The following is an 18,520-nucleotide window of genomic DNA, read 5'->3' as shown; positions in this document are numbered from 1 at the left end:
GAAGTCTCAACAAAAAGTATGATTAGATCACCAGATGTGCTTCTCATGGGCCAAATTTTGTTTTTATCATAGTAAAATGAGTGTGTACTTTTTAAAGTAAATGGTAAAGTATAACACACATTTAGAAGAATATACATACTGTAAATATTCAATTCAGTAAACACATCCATATAACGAAACTAAACTTTACTAGCCCCACCCAAAAGGCCCCCTTATCCCACTTTCTCATACCTGCAAAGGATAAACATTCCTGACTTCTAAATACTACAAATCAGTTTTATTTGATCTTGGAAAAGAATGCATTTCGCTTAACATAACTTTTATGAAATGTACCCATATTATTATGTATATTTATCATATATTTCATTTTATATATATATATATCACGATTTATTTGTCACTGATGGACTTTTCAGTTGTTGCCAGTTTGGGGCTCTTAGAAATAGTCTACATATCCTTTGTGAATATACCTATCCACTTATGCATACATTCAACTTTACTAGATGCCTCCAAAGATTTCACTAGAGTAACTGAAACAATTTTCATGTTTATTATCAGTACATGAGAATTCCAGTTTATCCCCTTCCTTGCCAACAGTTATCCCCTGCCACCACCATTTTACTCATTCTAGAATGTGTATAGTGGTATTATGTTGTATATGTATACAATCATGTTATATGCATTGTGTATGACATAATACATGTGTAATTAAAATGGAACAATTATTTTTAAAAATTTTATCCAGATTTCTGTTTGTTCTAAGATGGAATACTGGTTGCTGTAAACTCTTCCATTCCACCTGAAAGCAAAGTTTTCTTTTAACATACATTTTTCTTTATATTTTATCTTTCACATAATTTTTAAAGTAATTTATATTAAACATAGGGTTAGTGACTATTTTGTTGAGATAAAACTTACATAATGTAAAGTTAACCATTTTATCTATTTTAAAATGTACAAGTGACTGGTTTGCAGTATATGGGTCAGTGACATTTTATACAAGATTATAATTATCTTTAGATTGCACTGTATGTCATTGGTATATTCTGCAGCTATTTAATAAGCAACAAAAGTCTAGTAAAATAATATGAACATAAGGTACAGAAATAACTCATTTTTTCTAACAAGCATTTATCTAGCCACTTAAACTAAACATGATTGAAAACAGAAATCAAGAAAGAATTTCAGTTAGCCAAAAGAGATAACCACAAAGCCCATGTGCTAAAGTAGTCTTATGTACTTCATTCATTTGGAACTTATTTCTTACAAGATTGAGAAGCTTACAAGTTTTTTTTTTTTTTTTTTTTTTTTTTCTGATTGCAGCACAAAAAAGCTCATGGCAGTAGTTAGAACAAGTGGAAGCGTAAATGGGAAGAGGGAGAGAAAATTTGAAAAACATGAAAAAAAATCAATCTGTGGCACAACTGAGTCAGCTCCAAAGATATAAGTATATTCAAACACATTCAGTTAGTAACTAATATAGTTAAATACAATTCCAATCAAAACCTCAAATAAGCAAACAAACTGGACAACCTAGAAGAAATGAATAAATTCCTAGAAACATGTATCTAGCCAGAATCATGAAAAAAAATAGAAAATCTGAGTAAGATTATTACATAAGAAGATTGAATCAGTAATATAAAACCTATCAACAAACAGAAGGTCCAGGACCAGATGAACTCACTGGTGAATTTTACCAAACAGTTAAAGAAGAATTAATAGCAGTTCCTCTCAAAGTCTTCCAAAATGAAGACATGCAAGAACACTTCCAAACTCATTCTGTGAGGCCAGCATTACCCTAATGCCAAAACCAGACAGGGACACTACAAAAAAATTATAGGCCAATATGCCTGATAAACATAGAAGCAAAAACTCTCAAAAAAACAAAATACGAGCAAACTGAATTCAAAACTCCACTGAAAGGATTATACACCATGATCAAGTGGGATTTACTCCACAGATGCAAAGATGATAAACATCTGCAAATTAATCAGTGTGATACACCACATTAACAAAATGAAAGATAAAGATAATATTGTCATCTCAATAGATGCAGAAAAAGCATTTGACAAAATTCAACATCCATTTTTCATAAAAACCCTCAACAAAGAAGGTATAGAGGAAATGTATCTCAACAAAATAAAGGCCATGTTTGACAAACCAACAACTAACATCATACTCAACAGTGAAAAGCTGAAAGCTTTTCCTCTAGGATGATGAACAAGACAAGAATGCCCATTTTTGCCACTTTGAATCAACATAGTATTAGAGGTTCTAACCAAAGCAATTAGACAGGAAGAAGAAAGTCATTAAGATCAGAAGGGAAGAAGTAAAACTGTCATCATTTCCAGATGACACAATATTATATATAGAAAACCCTAAGGACTCCACCAAAAAACTGTTAGGACTAAGAAACAAATTCATTATAGACTTTCAGGATACAAAATCAGTTTTCAAAAATTTCTTGTGTTTCTGTACTCTAATATTGAATAATCAGAAATAGAAATTAAGAAAATAATCCTATTTAAAGTTGAATAAAAAAGAATAAAATACCTATAAGTAAATTTAAATAGTTGAAAGACCTGTACACTGAAAACTACATGAAATTGAAAAGGAATTGAATAAGGTACAATAAATGGAAAGATAAATCATGTTCATGGGATGGAAGAATTAATACTGTTAAGACTCATACTACCAAAAGCAATCTACAGATTCAGTGCAATCCCTATCAAAATTCCAATGGCATTATTCATGAAAATAGGACACACAGTCCTAAAATTTGTATGGAAACACATAGCCCCCCCAAATACCCAAAGCAATCTTGGGGAAGAAGAACAGAGCTGAAGGCATCAAGCTTCCTGGGTACTACAGTAATGAAAACTGTGGTGTAGGCATTAAAACAGACACAAAGACCAATCAAACAGAATAGACAGCCCAGAAATAAATCCATTCAACCAAGGCCAATTAATTCATGACAAAGGAGCTGAGGATAGTCAACGAGAAAAGGATATTCTCTTTAATCAATGGTATCAGGGCTGTACAACTGTACAGCCACATGCAAAAGAATTAAACTGGACCACAATCTTACACCATACAAAAAAAATTAACTCAAAATTAACTCAAAATGGATCAAAAACTTGAATATAAGAACTGAAACCATAAAATTCCTAGAAGAAAAGACAGGTGGTAAGCTCCTTGACATCATTCTTCTCAAGGATACATTTAATGCCAAAAGCAAACAAAAATAAGTGGGACTACATCAAACTAACTGGAAACTATCAACAAAATTTTAAAAAGCAGCCTACAGAATGAGAGAAAATATTTTCAAACCATATGCCTGATAAAAAGTTAATATCCAAAATACGTAAGAAATCCATACATCTTTTTTTTTTTTTTGGTAGAAATCCATACATCTTAATAGAAAAATAATCCCAAAAAAATGGGCAGGGGTTCTGGAAAGACATTTTTCCAAAGATGACATACCAGTGGCCAACAGGTATATGAAGAGATGATCGACATCACTAATCGTAACAGAAATGCAAGTCAAAACAACAACGAGATAGCATTTCACACCTGTGAGAATTACTGTACTCAAAAAGACAAGAAGTAACAAGTGTTGGTGATGATGTGGTGAAAGGGATCCCTTATGCACCTTTGGTGTGTGTAAGTTGGCCCAGTCACTACAGAAAATGATACGGAGAGTCCTCAAAAACTTTAAAATGGAACTACCATTTGATCAAGTAATTCCACTTCTGGGTCATTTATCTGAAGGAAATGAAGATATTAACTGAAAAATCTATCTGCACCCCTGTGTTCTTTGTGGCATTATATACAGTAGCCAAGACACGGAAGCAGCCTAAGTATCTATCAGTGGATGAATGGATAAGAAAATGTGGTGTGTGGATGGATGGATAGATACACACACACACACACATACATGTATATGTGTATATATATGTGTGTGTATATAAATATATATATACACATACATGTATATGTGTATATATATGTGTGTGTATATAAATATATATAGTAGAATATTATTAAGCCATAAAAAGGAAGGAAACCTTGCCATTTGTGACAACATAGATGGACCCTGAGAGCAATTCTGCTAAGTGAAATAAATTGGAGAAACATAAATACTGTATGATTTCACCTATATTTGGAATCTAAGAAAAACCTACAGATAGAGAAGAGACTGGTAGTTACCAGAGGCAGGGGCTGGCCAAAATGAGTGAAGCTGTTCAAAAGGCACAAACTTCCAGTTGTAAAATAAGTAAGTCCTGGAGATATAATGTACATCACAATGATTATACCTAAATGTACTGTATTGTATATTTAGAAGTTGCTAGGAGAGTAAATCTTAAAAGTTCTCATCACAAGAAAAAGATTGTAACTATGTATGGTAATGGATGTTAACTCATCTTATTCTAGTAATCATTTTCAGATATATATAAATTAAAAAAATCATGTTGTACATCTAAACTAATACAACGTTATATGTCAATTATGTGTCATTTAAAAAAGAGAAGAAAGAGAAAACAAAAAATAAAATAATATACCTAAGCCCTAGCAGAGCAATACTTAAATGTCAGTGGTCTAAATATATCAATTTAAGACATTTGCAGGCTGTTAAAAAAAAAAAAAAAAAAAAGACCCAGTGTATATACAGTTTACCAGAGACTCATTTCAGGTATGATACAAGTAGGCTATGTGTAAAAGGATAGATAAAGATATACTATCCAAACATTAGTGAAAAGAAATCAGGAGTAGCTCTATTAATGTCAGATAATGTAGACTTCAGAGCGGAAAAAAAAATTACCAGGGAGATTGAGAGAGACATTACATAATCATAAAAGACCAATCCACTAAAAGGACATACTGAACCTAAATGTGTATGCACTAAACAAAAGAGCTACCAAATAAGTGAAGCTAAAGAGTGACAGAATTAAAAGAAGAATTAGAGAAGCCCACAGTTGTCAGAGACATCAACAGCCCTCTCCGAACAATTTACAGGTAAAACCAGACAGAAATGCAGCGAGGAGATAAAATAGCTCAACAGCACTGTAACTTAGCCAACAACATCAGAACATATATTCTTTTCAATTGCTCATGAAATATACGCCAAGATAGACCATATCCTTAGCCAAAAAAAAATTTTTTTCAACTATTTTACTGGTGAAGGGATAGACACAGAGATCAATGAAACAGGATAAAAAAAAAAAAAAAACCCAGACATAGACCCACACAAATAAGCCCAAATGACTTTACAAAAGTACAAGAGCAATTCATTGGAGGAAGGATAGCTTTTCAACAAATGTGATGGAACAACTCGATAACCATAGGCAAAAAAAAAATGTGCCTTGTTCTCGACTTCACACCAGAAGAATTCTGAGCTATGACTCTGAAATCATAATTGATAAAAGAAAATATTGATAAATTGGAGTTACTAAAAAAAAGGCTTTCGCTCTGTGAAAGACCATCTCAAGACAATGAAAAGACAAGCTATAGATTGGGAGAAAATACCTGCAAACCACATATCTGACAAGGTCCTTTTATCTGGAATACAGAAAGAAATCTCAAAACTCAGCAATAACAGGAACCAATTTTCTAAAACTATGAAGTTCTAAAACAAATGGAGAACTTTTATTGGTTTAAACTCTGCTTCTACCACCCAGATCTATGCCTCTGAGTTAAAACTATGTACCAGATTACCACATAAACAATAGAATACAGACAGATAATACATAAAGAAAAAAGAAAAATTACCAAGGATTCATGTTTGGGGCAGCACGGGAAGAAGATGTAGTCAGCATAGCCATAGATTGGGGGGGGGGTAATTTGTTTTATTTATCTTACTTGGTTATTTATGTTTAGAGGTGGTACTGAGGATTGAACCCAGGACCTCATACATGCTAAGCAAGCACTCGACCACTTGAGCTATAGCCTCCTCCCAACATACATCCTTTTTTCCTGTTTGTTTTTTTTTCTGTTCCTTAATGTGAATATTCAATAAACCACTGAAGATAATGTGCATATATATTTAGGTCATTTATATTAGCATTTCTAGATGTGTAAAAGTTACTACATAGAAAATTTGGAAGCAAGGCAGAACAAGTACTTTAAAGACAAAATTTTAACAAGTTTAAATATAATTTTTACAATTCTTTTAATACATTATATCAATTGCAAGGAAATTTTGCTCTTTTAGATGGAATAGAAGTCTTTGCTTGACGACTTAAATATTAATCTTGGGTTTCAAACACTGATGTAATTGCATGGCCTTTTAAAAGCCTTTAGGTAGAAGAATGATAAAAAATGTGGTTTTAGTTTTTGGCATGCCTGTGCAACAAAGCATTTGGGAGATGTGACTGACAGGCCAGGACTGTGTATAAGGGAAAACCTATGCTTATGTCTACTTCAATGACTTTATTAGCCACACCCTACTTGTAAATTGTAGGATGTCATTCAAAGTAACATAGTGATACTTTAAACAAGTCAGGTTATAATACCCCTACTTCTTTTGTCTTAATGCCTAAAGGTAAATTCAGAAAATGCTGCTATGTTTGGGCTCATAAAAGCATCTATCAGGAAAACACTAAAAAGACCAAATAGTCAAGAGCAATACAAAGATTTATGACACTATGCATATATGTAATTTGTATGTTGAAACATCACAGATAATTCAGACATCAGTATAATTCAGCAGCTATTTCAGATCGAGGATTAAGAAAATAATTTTATTAATTGTTGGCAGGTTTTTAACCAGTATTTTAATATATACTGTTAATAATATATACTGAATTAAAATTGCGATTAACACCAAAAGCTTCACTGGAGACCTTTAGGGAAATCTGTGTTTTATAGCATGTTGTATTTTATGAGAAATTTCTAGTTTTACAATAAAATATTTAAGTAAATGTAGAAACAAATATATACTCACATCATACTTTTCTAAGAGCTGCATAATTTTGAACTGACATAAGGGATAAACACAAATATTACATTTTATTGACTTCTTACTAATCTTATTCTAAATATTCCTTCCTGAATATTAGATAATTTAATCTTAACTAGTCTTAATAATAAAAGTAATATAAACTCATCAAAATAATGCAAATTGTACAGAAAAGTACAGTCTAGTCAATGAAAATCCATCATGATCTGCTCCTTCTATGACCAAATTTGCAACAAAACAACTTTTGTGGTCTAAATATCAATAAGATAATAATTCAAATGTCTAGTTTTTAGAAGTATTTAAGGTTTTAATACCTGTACCATGAATTACCAAGTAACTTAGTATTCAATAGTGACACTTCTAATTTTCATATCTGGATGGACATGAAAGATATATAATGAATTGAGGCAAACTTAAGAGACATTATGTAGTTAAGTCTTTATCTCTGGATTCAACTGTAGGATTCTTGGGTTTTTCTTTTTTAGGTAGACCAAACTACAGAACTATGTCTCAGGAAGCCTGTTTATCTGACAAGTAAGAAAAGATAAACACCTGTAAGATTATGTTTAAAGCCCAAACTAGTTTTGAAGTAACAAGAAAGGGAAAGCTAACAGTTCAAATTTCAGTCACTTTTCATCTCAACCCATCAGTGTGTGCACTGGTCCATTAATTATGTGGCCCAACACAAAATGATATGTTAGTCATCTCTTTTACTCCAGGATGACAGATGTGAGGTAAGATTTTTGTTCAAGAGAAAGAAAGCTATTTCAAGTACTTTATCTCTTGGTCTCAAGAATTTACCTAAGTCATGAGTGAAAATGAAAAATGACTAATTGAGGACCAAAGTAATTGTTTTGATGATCATTCTGTTAGAACCAAAGTAAAATTGCAGAGGAGTGATTTAAAACCTATGATTCTAATGGAGTCAGCTTTTCTACATTAATGAAGTATTCTTTTTTAGTATATGTGCTGCCGAAGCATGCACTAATGAAGTATTCTAAAGCAAAGGTCAGTAGATTATTTTCTGTAAAGGGCCAGATGGTAAATATTTTAGAATCTGTGGGACATACAGTTTCTGTCACAACTATTCAGCTCGTACTGTCATTGTGCAAAAGCAGCCATAGACAATATGTAAATAAAAGATCAAGGCTGAGTTTCAATAAAACTTTATTCATGGACATTGAAATGTAAGTTTCATATAATGTTCACATGTCACAAAGTATTTTTCTATTGACTTTCTTCCAACCACTGAAAATGTAAAAATCATTCTTAGCTTACACATTGCAGAAAAACAGGCAGAGGGCTGGATTTGGCCTGTTCACAGTTTGGTGACCCTTGTTCTAACAGATTATGTTGGTTCTTCATTTTGTGGATTTATTTCTATGCTTCAAAAGAAAAGCATTTTTTAAAGCCTATCCATGACTTGCTAGAATAAACAATTAAGTGGAAATAAAACAATTAAGTGGAAATACTGCCATTTAAAATATTCTAATTCACTGTCTTTAAACCCTATTATTGTTGTAGTAGCTTCCAGTAGAAAACATCAGTTTTCAGTATAATTGGTTCCATTTATTGTTTTAAAATTTCCTATGCTAATAAATTTTCACAAAAGAAGCAATTAAGCTTGGCCACTTCCTAAATTACCTATTTTAGATGCACATTAAGTATGTATATTCATATTTTTTTTAATTTTATTTCTTTGAATAATGAATATACACATCATTCAGAATTTAAAAGGTGTAGTTTATAGTGCAAAATTCTAACCTCAAGCCTGCTCTGTAATCACCCAGTTTAGTTTTTAGAAGCAAGTAATGTTACCAGTTATATGTGTATGTATATTATTTACAATTATATGTGTATTAACCTGTATATTGTACAAGTTACATAATTTTTATAGTATGACCATTATGTTTTTAAAATACATATTTCTTTCTGATGACAAAAGTTAATTATACATGTGTTACATAAAAATTTGGAAAATAAAAGCTCTGTTTAATCCCAGCTATCATAAAAGGAATCTTAACATATTACATATTTTTCTAGCTTTTCCCTTAACTTTGACATATCTTTAACAAAATATGATGGTCACTTATTACTTCCTGTTTTACCATCTGCTGTTTAAAAAAATTTAATGAAATATTTTGGAAAGCTGTTTGTCAGTATGTAAATTGATCCCTTCCTCTCTTTTTAACAGCTACATTATTCAATTCAGTTGTATGGATATACTATAATTTGTTTAAACAATACCCTACTGCTGGGTATTTCAGTTATTCCCTGTTTTTATGAAAATCAGTGCTACCAGAGAATTCTGAAAAGATGGCATCAGTGTAGTGTCTGAATCTCCTTGAAACCCCTCGTAAGAACAGAAAGAGCAAAGAGGACAATAAACCCCAAAATCCATGGACAACATCTACAACAAAATCTAGTGTTAACATGTTCTTAAGAACCCCAAAATGTAAATGGGTTGGAAAAAATCACCAACAGCTACAAAATGTACTAAAACTTTAATGGATTCATGAAGGTCCACGGTGAATGTTGATGCAATGTAATTTCTGCCTAGTGCTCTGAATGTCAAAGTCAAGTCAGTGAAGCACAGGTAAATGGTGGGAGTAACTAGCATTCTCTTATGGTACCCAAATGCCTTGTCATCTGATTAGGGACATACATGAATGGGTGAACAAGATTCCCACTGTCCCTACCTTCTGTCCAGTGAAACTACAGCCACGGGACAGGCTTCGCAGAGTCAGTGGGGAAATGAGACCTTGCTGAGCTTGACTCCAGTCTGACACAGTGAAGAGACTTAAGAGATGTATAAGTGGGAGGTAACCTCCACCCACACCCTTGCAAAGGGGTGGACTGGAGCAGCCTTTTGTCCACCTGTGATACTACTACTTTTACTGTTTTTTCACTGACCCAGTAAGGGGATTGAAGGGGGTGACTCCCAAGGGACTCTTGCTTCTGGCTGCAAGCACTCAGTCACACCAGCCAGGCATAACTCTAAGGGGAGTGCCAGGTAGGAAGTTGAACTGTTACTGTACACCTGTGAAACAATGTAGATATCCCAAGTCAAGCTCAGGGAGGACAGAAAGCTCCCATGGAGCAGAAGAGCAAAAGCTTACCTGATCTTGATTTTCAACATGAACACAGACTTTGAAAGCAGGGACACACATACATACGCAAATAATGATGATGATAATAATAACAACAATAACTACTTCATGGGAGAAGCAGAGGGAAGATAAGGGACTCACGGTCCTGAGAGATGGAGAACTCAGGTACTACCTGGAAAATCTTCCATGGACACTCTTAGGACAGCAGAAACTGGAGGGAATACAGAAGGCTCTAATTTGTGAATACAAGAGAACTGTGAGAAGTTATAGAGTTACTGGAATGGACCAGATTCTGGGTCCTCTAAATGCTTAAAACTAACAAATCAAAATACTCTTTCTAGATAAATCCCCAAAATAAGGAGAAACAGTTGAGAGACGAGACCAAATTGAACATAAATGACACAATAGGGCCATAGGAAAAAAGAGGTTGAAATTAAAGAGTATAGGTACTATGGTCTGATTGTGTCTCCTCAAAATTCATACATTGAAATCCTAACCCCTAACATGATAGTATTAGAAGTGGGGCTTTTGGAAGGTGATTAGGGTATTGGGTGGAGTGATGAATGGGATTAGTGCCCTTGTAAAAGAGTGCAGAGAGATCCCTCCCCCATGTCTGTGCCATGTGAGGAGACAGAAATTGTTAGTCTGCAGCCCAGAAGAGGGCCTTCACCAGAACACGACCATGCTGGCACCTGGATCTTGGACTTCCAGCCTCCAGAACTATAAGAAATAAATTCTTTGTTGTTTATAAGCCACCTCATCTGTGGTATTCTGTTACAGCAACCCTAATGGACTAAGACAACAGGAGACCATATTTTTGACTACTTGAACACAACAGACTCAGGTGCTCCAGATCTATGAAGATAAAAAAGTTATCTTGGCCCACCCTGCCTCATCAAAGTATAGAAAGACCAATTCTCATAAAAATGAATAGTAGTAAAACACTGCAGTCAAATGTCATACAAAGTTACTTTTTAAAAACAGAATAAGGAACAGAATAATTTCCCTATGAACAGTGAAAGCACTGCAGAAAGACATGCACACGAACAGATGAAAACTGACCCTAATCTAATTAAATAAGTTTTAAATAAATTAATACAATGATGTAAGTTATAAAAGGCCATAAATCAGTATAAGAAATTCAAAACTGATTATAGAAGTAAGATGTTTCAGAGATGAAAGAACTAAGAAAATGACTGGAAATAAAAAGGAAAAAATCATTTCAGAAATGTGAGAATGGTTATTATCAAAAAGACAAGAAATAAGTGTTGATGAGGATGTGGAGAAAAGGAAACCCTTGTGGACTGTTGGTAGGAGTGTAATTGGTTCTTTCACTGAAGTTTAGTTGACTTGCAATGTTGTGTTAGTTTCTGATGTGCAGCATAGTAATTCAATTACACATATTCTTCCTCATAGTCTTTTTCACTATAGCTTATTACAAGATACTGAATATAGTTCCCTGTGCTATACAGTAGGACCTTGTTTATCTGTTTTACATTTAATAGTCTGTATCTGCTGTAAACTCTTAAGTTATCCTTCCCTTCCCTTTCCTCTTTGGTAACCATAAGTTTGTTTTCTATGTCTGTTGAGTCTCTTTCTGTTTTGTAAATAAGTTCATTTGTATCAATTTTTTTAGATTCCACATATAAGTGATATATGATATTTGCTTTCTCTGTCTGACTTACTTCACTTAGTATGATACTCTCTAGGTCCGTCCATGTTGCTGCAAATGGCGTTATTTCATTCTTTTTTATGGCTGAGTAGAATTCCATTGTGTGTGTGTGTGTGTGTGTGTGTGTGTGTGTGTGTGTAACATCTTTATCCAATCATTTGTCAGTGGACATCTAGGTTGCTTCCATGTCTTGGCTATTGTAAATAGTGCAGCTATGAACATTGGGGTGTATGTATCTTCTCAAATTAGAGTCTTCTCTGGATATATGCCTCGGAGTGGGATTGCTGGATCATATGGTGACTCTACTTTTAGTTTTTTAAGGACTCTGCATACTGTTGGTGGGAATGTAAATTGGTGCAGCCACTATAGAAAACAATATAGAGGTTCCTCAAAAAATTAAAATAGAACACCTATATGATACAGCAATCCCACTTCTGGGTATAAATCCAAAAAAACTGAAATCAGAATCTTGAAGAAATTTCACTCCCACACTAGCCAAGCCACAGAAGTAACCTATGTGTCCATCAACTGATGAATGGATGAAGAAAATGTGGCAAACACACAGATACGCACAATGGAGTATTATTCAGACATTAAAAAATAAATGAAACCGTTCCATTTTTGACAAGATGGATGGATCTTGAGGGAATTATGCTATATGAAAAAAGTCAGAAAAAGACAAATAGCATTGATCTCACTTATATGTGGAATCTAAAAATAAAAACTAAACAAAACACAGCAAGCTCATGGATATAGAGAAGAGATTGGTGGCTGCCTGAATTGGGGGTGGGTGTGGGCAAAATGGGTGAAGGGGGTAAAAAAGGTATACAATTTCCAATTATAAAAGTAGTAAGTCATGGGGATGTAATGTACAGCATGGTGACTATAGTTTGGTATTGCATACTTGAAATTATGTAGGAGCTTGGATTGAGAAAGTTATAATCATAAGAAAAAAACTGTATGTATGCTGGAAAATGTTAACTGGATTTATTATGGTGATCATTCTGCAATATATGCAAATATCAAATCATTATGTTATATACCTAATATAACATTATGTCAGTTATACTCAATAAAAAAGTATGTCTTGAATAAAACACTGAATCTGAAAAAAAAAAAGTGAAGGAAGAGATAAAAAGAACTCGAGAAACTATTAGATATAAACAATAGGCAAAGAAGATCCAACATATGTATAATAGGAGTTCCTGAAGAAAAACCAAATACAACAGAATAATGTAAAACTCTAAAAAAAAAACTTTCCTGAAATAAAAAAGACTTTATACTAAAAATTAAAATGTTTATCATATAGTTGGGAAAATCAGCCCATTTTGCCCAATATCAAGACATTCTAATGAAATTCTTGGACTCTAAAGAAAACAGACAAAATCCTTTGGGCATTAGATGATTACTTTTTGATAGCAACTATTTACTCCAAAACACAATATATTAGTATATTTGAGACACTCAAGAAAAGAATATGAACCAGATTTTAAATTCAACCAAAGCAATCTATTATTCCCATGAGCCATTCCTGGGAAATCTAATAGAGAAAGAGATTCAAACAACCAAAATAAATGAAGACAGCTACATAAGGACCAGGTGAGCATTATAAAATATATCTACCTAGAGAACTAAGTGATGAACCAGTCTCAAAGGACAAATGATTCTGCTCCTATGAAGTATCAAAAGTATACCAACAGAATGTAGAAAGGTGGTAGGTAAGGCAGATGGTAGGGGATTGTGTCTAATGGACATAAAGTTTCAATTTTGTTAGATGAAAATGTCTAGAAACCTGTTGCAGAACAATGTGACTATAGTTAACACTACTGAACTGTATACTTAAGAATATTTAAGATGAAAAAGTTTAAATGCATTTTTTACCACAATTTTTTTTAAAAAAAATGACCGTTATACGGGAGAGAATGGCATAACACAGTGTAATTATACAAAAAAAAAAATGTGGAGAGAATGAAAACGGTAGAATAAGTACACTGATTGCTTTATAGATACTGGCTGGAAGCAAAAGGGATACTACTTCAAACATGACATTGGAGAAGGATAAACAAGAAAATGGGCTAGTAGCTAATTCCAGTATTACAGTAGGGAGCCAACAGACAACGGTTCCCTTTTTTAGGTGTCAGGGGTATTACATAAAGGTACAGACATAATGTAGACATAAATGTAACTATCAGAATAAATTCAAACCTTCCTAAATATTAGAAGTTTATATGTACACATTAAATGAGGCAGGTATCAGACTGTGTATGTGTGTGTACAATGAAACTATGACAAATCAGAGGCCAAACATAAAGATATCAATAAATATAAACTAATTTATCTCATTTATTAAAAAAAACAGTTCAGATTATCTAGCAAAGCCAAGTCAAGCACAAAGCTGCATGCAAAATATACACATGATCTCACTTTCTCAGGGAGGGAGGGAGGAAGGGAGGGATGAAGGAAGAGGGAGAGATTTTCAGGAAGGTTAAAAATAAAAGGACAAATGCAATTAAAAGAAATGAGAAGTCAAAAAAAAAAGAAGAAAAGAAATGAGAAGTCACACTCTTGATATCATAAGGGAGAATTCAGACCAAAAAGAGAGAGGAGGACACTCCATACTGCTAAAAGACGCAGTTCACAATGAAAATATAAGAGTTATGGAAATTCTAAACCACACAGCAGCTCTCATCAAATAAATTACAAGAGATGCAAGGAAAGACAAAGACAACTGCTCTATTAAAAGAGACTTCAATATAGCTCTCTCAATGCAAGAAAGATCAAGTGGACAAAAACTTAAGACCTAAACAGCATATCAGTGAATTTAATCTTTTACATCCATAATAAACTCTGAACTCTGATAATGGAGGATACACCTTTTTGTAAATGCTCACAGAAACATTCAGAAAAAAGCCATATCTTAGACTACAAAGAAAATGTCAATAAGCCTGTAAATTGGAAAGAACAGAAATAATATGGAAAATAAAACTTTTCTGAAAGCAGCAAAATGAGGAATAATAAAATAAAAATTAAAAGGCCTGTAACTTGGAAACTTAAAAACACAGTATTGAATAATTCTTAGATCAAGTTAAATTGCAAATTTTCTTAAAAATAAAAATAATGAGTGGGGAGGGTAGAGCTCAGTGGTAGAGCATGTGCTTAGCAAACACAAGGTCCTAAGTTCAATCTCCAGTACCTCCATTAAAAAAATAAATAAGTAAACCTAATTACCCCCCCAAAAAAACCCAAAACAAAAATAATTAATATAAAGAAATAATGAAAATCTAATATATCATAATCTTTGAGTTATCAAAGGGAAATGTATAGCATTTAATACTTATATTGAAAAATGAAATTTAAAAAAGACATAACTTAAAAAGCTAAAAAACAACAAAGCAAATCCTCCCATTCAAAAAAAAAAAAAAAAGAAGAAAAGGCTTAATAAAATAAAAGCAGAAATTAATGCTAGGATTTCTAGCTTTCAGTTTCTAGAAATTGAAGTTCAAAAACAAAATCAATAGAACTACTACATCTAAAATTTAGTCATTTGAAAAAAATCAACATAAATCAGTAGCTGACCTAATCAATGGGAAAAGGAATTAAATACAAACACACAAAATCAGGAAGTGACAAATATGGAATAATTATCAAGACAGGAAATTTAAAGTACCATAAGAGACTATTTTATGTAACTACGCAAATATATTTGAAGTCTTATTCAAATGGATAATTTCTAAGAAAACCACAATCTGCAAAGCTAGCATCAAGTCTTAGATGGCAAGTTACCTTAGAAGAAAATGGAAGAATTAAAGTTCTCTCCCTACAGCAAAACTCCTGGCTCAGGCAGTTTAATAGGGAAATTCTACCGAACTTATAAATATCAGATTATTCCAATGGCTCTTAAACTTTCCTAGATCATTTAAAAATGAGGAAACTTTCAAAATTCTTGTCATGAGGAAAGTAAACCATTGATTTTAACCTATCAAAGACTATACTGCAGAACATTCTCACAAATATCATTCTAACTCTTAAATGAGATGTTAGGAAATAGAATTCAGAAGCACATTAAAAAAAGAAGTCATGACCAAGTGTGTTTTATTCCCATTTGCAAGAATGGTTTGTGTCAGGAAATACATTTATTCATCATATTCATGAAGCTAACTAATAAAAACATATGATCACTTATATAGACAAAGTAAAAGCATTTGACAAAATCAGTTTTCCCCAAGTAAACTTACAAATTTAGCACTATGCATATAAAAATACCATCACACTTTTTCCCAAGGTTAACACATTAATTGTAAAATTATTTTATAAAGATGAATAAACAAAGAAGCCAGGAAAATCCTACAAAAGAACAATGAGAAGGAGCTGGCCCCACAGACTTTTAAACATACTATAAAGACTCTATAATTAAAAGTATTATATTGGTATCCCAATAGAACAGGGTAGACAATCCATATGGGAATTTAGTATATGATAAAGGCAGCTCAAATCAGTGAAGAAAAGATGAACTTCAACTTTCTAATAAGTGTGGTCTCTATAACTGACTATATTAGTTTTGAATTTTAGTGATAAAATTGGATTCACTTCTTACACTGTAATAAATTACAGAAGAATGAGAGATTTAAATGTAAAGCATTTAAATACTTGAAGAAAACATGGGTGAAGTCTAGTATGAATGCTGGGAATGAGGGAAACTTTCCTAAAATTGAGTGGTAGTCAAAATGGGTCTCCTAAAGATATCCATATCTGAATCCCTAGATCCAATGAATATGCTATGTTAAATGGCAAAAGTAGACTTTGCAAATGTAATTACAGTTGCATGGAGATTATCCAGGTGGGCTCAGCCTATCAGATGAGCCAGAAAGATGTGGCAGTAGCGAAGGTCAGAAAGATTTGACTTGTAAGAGAGGCTTGGCTTTCTGTTGCTGGGTCCACATGGTAAGCCCGCAAAGGAATACAGGCAACCTCTAGGAGCAAAAATGGTCCTTGCTGACAGCCAGTAAGGAAGGGGTTGAGACCTCAGTGCTATAACCTCAAGGAACTGAATTTAGCTAACAGCCAGAATGAGTTTGGGAGAAGAATCTTCTCTACAGAACCACCAGACAACAGCTTAGCCCAGCAACAACTTGATTTCAACCTTGCAGGGTCCTGAGGAAGGGGCCCAGCCAAGATACACTGTACCTGGACTTCTGACCCACAGAACAGTGAGATAATAGATGGGTGTTGATATCAGCTGCTAGATTTGTGGTAGTTGGTTGTGGCGGTAATAGAAAATCAACATATCATGTTTCAAAGTCTAGAAGTAAAAAGGGAAAAGAATAATAAATGTGTTAACCTACAATTAAAATACAGGCCAAAAAAAAAAACCCCATAGTAAGCAAAATTTTAAAATATAATTAACAGGAAAATATTTGCAGCTTACATGAATAAAACTTTACTAGTTCTAATATATAAAGAGCGTCTAAAAATAGAGAAGAAAAGACCCACAGTCTTAAAGGAAAATGGGCCAAAGATGAACAGAGTTTACAGCAAATTACAACTACCCTGAGATATTTTTCACCCATTGGATTCCAAAAATCTGACAACACATTTTCTTGGCAAGGCTGTAAGGACACATTCTCAAACAATACCACTGGGAGAACAAAACTGTATAAAGCCTGTATAAGAGAATTTGGCAATATCTAATAAAACTATAAAGTTGACCTTTGACCCAGAAATCCCACTTCTAGAAATCTAACCCAAAGATACCTTGGTCAAAACAGAAAAAAAAAAAATAATATATACATGGAAAGATGAATGCTTAAAGCTATTTATTATAGCACTATTTATGATAACAAAAGACAGATGGATAGAGTCTAAATATCCATTAAAAGGAGGCTTGTTGAATACACTATACTATATCCACATAATGGAAAACTGTGCAGCTACAGAAAGGATATATATATATATATGTAAAATACACCCACACACAATAGAGTGATCTTCAGGATCTACTGTGGGAAAAAAGAACAAGGTGGGCAAAAGGTATGCTACTTTATCTAAGTATATTTTTGCTTAAATTTTAATAGAAGGATGACTATTAATTCTCACAATAGTTATTATAGAGAGAGAAGAAGGAACTAAGGAAAAGGGAATAGGTGTAGTACTTAGACTTCTTTGATTATGCCCCGCATTACAGATTGGATTTTGGAGCCAAGTAACTTTACATAATTATAAAACAAAATTGGCTTTAAAAAAGTAATTCTAAAAATGAAACAAAGCTAACTATGTATCCAGTCATCACCATAACAACACAGGAATTATTCCAAGTGGCTTTTAAAAGTACAGTATTTGTAACTGTACATCCCAAATGGGTATACCCTAAGGACAAAAAGATCCCTTTTAAAAACTTTCAGTATTTTTAGTCATATTATCAGAGGCAGTATCATTGGTAATAAGATTCCAAGAGTCACATATGTGGTGCAGGATAAAATGAACAGTTATGTGAATATTATTAAAAACTAGAATGTTCAACATAGGAGAATGGAGATATAAATGTAGTAACATTGATGAAAAAAATCACTGTAGACCTGAATTTGAATTGACAATACCAGTATAAACTAATGATGTAGTTTGTAATTTTAAAAATTTAAAAATCAAACAAAACCTTTATCCTAGCTGTATCACTGAAAGGACATAAAGAAAATGACCATTCCTAAAACAAAGGCACTGCTAGTGCCAGATTGTGATCTTAAATACCATTTTTTCCAATAAATATGAATGAGAACTCCTTGGCAA

At 33.0% G+C, this 18,520-nt stretch overlaps 1 protein-coding gene across 14 annotated transcripts in view; it reads left to right on the top strand.

Moving 5' to 3' along the window:
* WDPCP (WD repeat containing planar cell polarity effector) overlaps nt 1–18,520 on the top strand; it is a 299,751-nt gene that overhangs the window by 221,509 nt on the left and 59,722 nt on the right. For 2 of the 14 annotated variants that reach the window (XM_074341215.1, XM_074341213.1), the window contains one exon: nt 1,324–17,109. The exons of the other annotated variants lie outside the window; for them this stretch is intronic. In XM_074341215.1, coding sequence (XP_074197316.1) covers nt 1,324–1,346 — 23 coding nt within the window. In that variant the 3' untranslated portion in view covers nt 1,347–17,109. Of the gene's footprint in view, nt 1–1,323; nt 17,110–18,520 lie in introns of those variants that run through there. 14 annotated transcript variants of the gene reach the window in all.

This window comes from Camelus bactrianus, chromosome 15, assembly GCF_048773025.1.
Source record: "Camelus bactrianus isolate YW-2024 breed Bactrian camel chromosome 15, ASM4877302v1, whole genome shotgun sequence".
Taxonomy (NCBI): Eukaryota; Metazoa; Chordata; class Mammalia; order Artiodactyla; family Camelidae; genus Camelus; species Camelus bactrianus.
This window is presented reverse-complemented; position numbering and strand designations above follow the sequence as displayed.